The sequence below is a fragment of the Zeugodacus cucurbitae genome, chromosome X, assembly GCF_028554725.1.
Source record: "Zeugodacus cucurbitae isolate PBARC_wt_2022May chromosome X, idZeuCucr1.2, whole genome shotgun sequence".
Classification (NCBI taxonomy): domain Eukaryota; kingdom Metazoa; phylum Arthropoda; class Insecta; order Diptera; family Tephritidae; genus Zeugodacus; species Zeugodacus cucurbitae.
The window spans coordinates 31,234,211-31,239,592 of NC_071672.1; the positions used below are offsets into that span (position 1 = coordinate 31,234,211).

A 5,382-nucleotide genomic window follows, 5' to 3' on the forward strand; every position below is an offset into this window, starting at 1 on the left:
GTTCGATGGGATTTGTTGTTGTCTTGTTCATCATGCCTGAAAAATATTTAGAAATAGAAATTGTTATTAACGATTAGAAAATATTAATATATTTGTATTCGTGGTAAAAACCTAAGAAAAGTTGTAACTAATGTAATCCTCCATTTGTGCAAAGTATTTGTATTTCCAATATCTGAAATGGATAATGAAAATATAAGTAATGTTAAAAAACAAATGTATATATATATATATATATATACAGAGCTTAAAGTGCTGAACACAAAGACGACGACACGACACGACGTAGCGACGGCTGACCACAAATGTCGCTTCGAAGCCAGCGTCTTGAACATTTTGAAGACGGCAGCGACATATCAAACAGCAATTTCATTGTTGCCGTACTAACATCTTTCACTTCAATAAAATTTACATATTTAGTTTAAAGTGAAATTATTTACGTAAAAAAATTTAAAAATGGTCGATTTATTTGTTTTAAATAATCGATTGTTATTATATGATATATCAAAGTTATTTTACGTTTCTGCAGACAAAATAACGTCATACTTGTTAGAACTTTGAATAATTTTACATTTCACATATTAGTGGCAGCTTTACAGCGGCCATTGTCGTCAGCAAAATTAGAAACATTTCTAATTTGGCGACAGCGAAGACTTCAACCCTTTTGTCGTGAAGTCGTGCTGTTGTCAAAAAATCTGTGCCCATATGAACGCGTGTATTTTAATATTTGACAGATGTCGCTCGTCGCTTGTCGTCTTCTATGTGTTCAACACATAATGCTTGTAATAACTAAACAAAAAAAACAACGTTTTGACATCAAAATAAAAATTATTATTCTATTATAAATAAATAGATTAAAAAATGCAATTCTGATATTTACATATTTAAACTAAGGACTAATATGTACATCTTAAAACTAAAATATTTACTATTATTACTATTTTTATAGAATGTTTCACTGCAAGGTGTCTTGGAGAAATATACCACAAGAAAGAAAAATTTTCTTTATATATCACTAGCAGTATGCAGTAAACAGATTTTGGGAACAATGCACGAGATGCGTACTTATACATACATACATACAGACATCTTAAGTTTCACTAATCACATACCTAGCAAGGATATTTACAAAATAATAACAATCCACTATTTTGGACACAATGCAACAGATTCTTGTACCTACAGCAAGTGGGTAGGGGTATAGAATAGCGAACTCAAGAAGCATACCACGCAGTGTTGTATCAAGTGCTGAACACAAAGACGACGACACGACACGACGTAGCGACGGTCGACTACAAATGTCGCTTTGAAGCCAGCGTCTGAACACTTTGAAGACGGCAGCAACAGTAACAACAGCTGATTTTATAGTTTGAAGTTTGTGAGACTTTTAATTATTGAAATTCAGTGTTTTTAATCAAAATAAATATATTCAATATGAATGACGAATATGTAATAGATTTTGTGAGGATAATTGAAAATATTGTGCGCATTACAACTATTGCTAATGAATTACACAATGAGCTGCATGCAAGCAACCGAAGATGGTGGGTGCGTCCAGTCAACTTAACACGCCAAGAAGAAGGTTTTTTTAAAACGTGTATCAAACAACTCCAAGAAAAGGATGAAGAACATTTTTTTAAAGTGACTCGAATGAACGTTTCCAGTTTTAATTTATTATTGTCGTTATTAAAACAACGAATGGAACGCTTTTCGAATAGAAAAGCAATTGATCCTGAAACGCGTTTGGCGGTAACCTTACTGTAAGTTAATTTTAAATCTTTATTATATTAGTATACTTAAGCGCTTTCTAATTTCAGTTTCTTGGCACATGGATGTAATTTTAATGTGATATCTTGGGCATATAAAATTGGAATCTCAACAGTTCGCAAAATTATATATGAAACATGTGACGCTATTTGGAACGAATTGCATGTTGTATATTTGTCACCACCAAACTTATCCGAACAGAAAGGCATAGCAAACAAATTTTATGTGAAGACTGGCATGCCGAATTGCTTGGGAGCTATAGATGGGAAGCACATTCGTATAACAAGTCCTAGGAACAGCGGGTCTTTGTACTACAATTACAAGAAAACGTTTAGCATAGTATTAATGGCATCGTGTGATGCTAATTACGTATTCACATATGTAGACGTCGGAGCACTAGGAAGTCAAAGTGACGGTGGAATATTTGCCCGTAGTGCCTTTGGAAGCAAATTATTGAATGGTACTCTAGAAGTTCCTTCCGATGCAAAATTACCGGGTACATCTACCAGCTTTCCGTATTATTACGTCGGTGACAGTGCGTTTCCACTGAAACAAAATTTAATGAGACCATATCCCGGCCGCCAATTAGACGAAGATAAAGACAAATTTAACATAGTGTTGTCTAAAGCCCGCGTGCATATAGAAAACGCATTTGGAATTTTAGCCAATCGATGGAGAGTTCTGCATACAACAATATCAGCTTTCCCAAAGAATGTAGATAAAATTGTTTTAGCTACAGTAGTACTTCATAACTTTTTAATGCTACAAAATGACAGGAATTACTTCACCCTTGAATATGCGGACCACTCAGTAGGCAACCAAGAAATAAACGGCCGTTGGAGAGAAGAAGTACCTTCTCTTGAATCGTTTCATCAAAGAACTGTTAATCGTTCAACCACAAACGCTTTTCAGTTACGTGAAACCCCTAAAGAATTTATTTCAAGAAATACTTTGTAATGCTACTCATGTAATATTATATTTATAATTAAAACAAAATATTATATAAAAAAAAATTGTTTTATTCAAAATTCTAAATATAAAAAAATTATAATATATAAAAATAAAAAAGGTACTTCAGTCTCACAGTTTTCATAATTCATAATTCAAAATTAAAAATTCTTTTTAAAATATATTTACATATGTACATTTTTAAATAAAAAGTACTTCAGTCTTTGATTTACTTAAATACTAAAAAAGCTATTTACATATTTACATTATGTAAAAAAAGGTACTTCAGTTGCACTGTTTACTTAAATACTAAAAAAGCTATTTACATATTTACATTATGTAAAAAAAGGTACTTCAGTTGCACTGTTTACTTAAATACTAAAAAAGCTATTTACATATTTACATTATGTAAAAAAAAGGTACTTCAGTTGCACTGTTTACTTAAATACTAAAAACGCTATTTTCGTATTTACATTATGTAAAAAAAGGTACTTCAGTCTATGATTTAGTTAAATACTAAAAAAGCTATTTACATTTTGTAAAAAAAGGTACTTCAGTTGCACTGTTTACTTAAATACTAAAAAAGCTATTTACATATTTACATTTTTTAAAAAAAGGTACTTCAGTCTATGATTTACTTAAATACTAAAAAAAAAATTTCACATTAAAAAAAAAAACCCTCAAAAACTTAAAGTGTGTTGGCGGAATAAAATTTTTTGATTTCACCAAACACTAAATTAGATACTTTTAATTCTATTTCATTCACTAAATTTGGCGGAAGACCTGACTCTGTTATTTTTGCTGCCAGTGATGAAAAGTGCAGGGCAGTGGAGTTTTGCGTTTTACTTTTCTCAGCAAAGGTCGCACAACTTTCAGAAATGCTTCTTCCTGCCATGTCCAGAAATTGTTGAAATTTTTGGCAGTCCTTTTTCTGTGAATAAAAATTATGAATATTGAAAAAAAAGAATACAAACTATATATTTTTACCTTTCGTTTATTTCCATCATAATCTACATTTCTGCTTTCTGGTACTAATTTTTCTTGGGAGTCGTCAATTATGACAATGTCACTATCATCGACATATTCCACTTCATAGCTGACATTGCTAATAGTTCTATAAAATAGATTATTAGCTTATATATATAATCATAGGTACATTTACTTACCGCCTGGAAGTTGTGGCACTCTCCAAAAACGACATTACCTCTAAGTATTTCCACTTTCTTCTGTTTGTCTCAGCATCACTTCCAGAAGGGACCTGCTCCATTCTCCTGCACCGTTTGTAACAATCTCGAAGGCTCTTCCACCTTTTCTTGCACTCCAGTTCTATTAATGAATTATAAGTAAGAATTTTATTTATTGTTTCTATAATTTACTTACCACTCAATTTTAAACACTCTCCGACTTCCTTCCACGCGTGGTCCTTCTTCCGCAAATTTTTATAGTCACCATGACCAAGATCGTATAAAAGTTGGCGATGACGCACTTCTTCTATCAACGCCTCATCGATATCCCTATCTAGTTCTGAAATATAAAATTTTAATTGAAAACAAAGTAATTTAACAATTAAACTTAAAAATCTTACCAAATAAAAATAATGCGCAGTGCTATTACAAGATGTTTATTTTGTTTGACAACAACTTTCCATTTTCGATGTACACAATTTCATTGTTGCCGTACTAACACCTTTTTCTTCAATAACATTTAAATATTTTGCCAAATTGAAATTTTTTGTATAAAACATTATAAATAAACCGAATTGTTTATTTTAAATTATAAATAATGTATTACAAATGATATATCATAGCTATTTCACGCTTCTACTTGCAAAATAACGTCATAATTGTTAGAACTTTAAATAATTTTACATTTCACATATTAGTGGCAGCTCTACAGCGGCCATTGTCGTCGGCAAAATTAGAAACATTTCTAACAGGGATAAAGGGATGTCCAACTTATTCCAGTGTGAGAGCGCCTCAAAATTTGCGTTTTTTATAACATTTTGCATTATTACCAGATCAGACAAAATACTAATTTTTGGGCATTTTAATAAAAATACCCAACATTTATTATGGTTAAAAATTATTATATACTGAATGTTTATATAAAATGTACGTTTTATATTTCATTTAGCGATAAAATGGTATATTAAAATAGCCGGTTTTCGAAGTTTCAGTAATAAATATGGTCAATTATTAAGTGTCAACTGAAAATAAATCAATTTCTTTTATAATTTTCCATGAAAAATTAGTTTCTCGATGCTGCAATTGACAAAAACATTCTTAAACCACTTTTAAATTACGCGTTTTCATTGATATTTATTGTTTTAAGTTCTTATTAGTGATCTTGCAAGGCGGCTAAAAATGTCTCCACCGCATTATTTTTTTTGCAACATTTCAATCTGGCCTTTCCAGTTTCCCAATTGCGAAACGTCAAAACCTCCTCATCTCTACAAACTGTCAAAGTTTAGGTGGTTTTGACGTTTACAATTGCGCTCTCACTTCCAGTGATATGAGAGTTGTACATCTCTTTATCTCTGATTTCTAATTTAGCGACAACGACAACTACAAGCCTGTCGTCGCGTAGTCGTGCTGTTGTCAAAAAATCTGTGCCCATAAGAACGCGTGTATTTTAATATTTGACAGATGTCGCTCGTCGCTTGTCGTCTTC

General features: G+C 31.5%; 2 protein-coding genes across 2 annotated transcripts; one reads left to right on the forward strand and one right to left on the reverse strand.

The window, feature by feature from the left end:
• Window positions 1–692: 692 nt before the first annotated feature.
• On the forward strand, window positions 693–2,721 carry LOC105220552 (uncharacterized). The gene is made up of 2 exons (XM_011196994.3): window positions 693–1,757; window positions 1,815–2,721. The coding sequence occupies exons 1-2, from the start codon at window positions 1,432–1,434 to the stop codon at window positions 2,719–2,721; spliced, it is 1,233 nt and encodes a 410-aa protein (XP_011195296.3). The 5' UTR covers window positions 693–1,431.
• Window positions 2,722–3,175: 454 nt separating this feature from the next.
• On the reverse strand, window positions 3,176–4,409 carry LOC105220596 (uncharacterized). The gene is made up of 5 exons (XM_029045895.2): window positions 4,298–4,409; window positions 4,093–4,236; window positions 3,879–4,038; window positions 3,700–3,826; window positions 3,176–3,643 (listed from the first exon to the last, which is right to left on the reverse strand). Exons 3-5 carry the CDS (start codon window positions 3,977–3,979, stop codon window positions 3,401–3,403), a joined length of 471 nt encoding a protein of 156 aa, XP_028901728.1. The 5' UTR covers window positions 3,980–4,038; window positions 4,093–4,236; window positions 4,298–4,409; the 3' UTR covers window positions 3,176–3,400.
• Window positions 4,410–5,382: the final 973 nt, after the last annotated feature.

Excerpts from the sequence above, each read along its gene's own strand:
- LOC105220552 (XM_011196994.3), top strand. The coding sequence starts at position 1,432 with ATGAATGACGAATATGTAATAGATTTTGTGAGGATAATTGAAAATATT. Across the intron at positions 1,758-1,814 it reads CGTTTGGCGGTAACCTTACT|TTTCTTGGCACATGGATGTA; the intron begins GTAAGTTAATTT and ends TTCTAATTTCAG.
- LOC105220596 (XM_029045895.2), bottom strand. The coding sequence starts at position 3,979 with ATGGAGCAGGTCCCTTCTGGAAGTGATGCTGAGACAAACAGAAGAAAG. Across the intron at positions 3,827-3,878 it reads AGTGCCACAACTTCCAGGCG|AACTATTAGCAATGTCAGCT; the intron begins GTAAGTAAATGT and ends TCTATTTTATAG. Across the intron at positions 3,644-3,699 it reads ATGATGGAAATAAACGAAAG|AAAAAGGACTGCCAAAAATT; the intron begins GTAAAAATATAT and ends TTTTATTCACAG.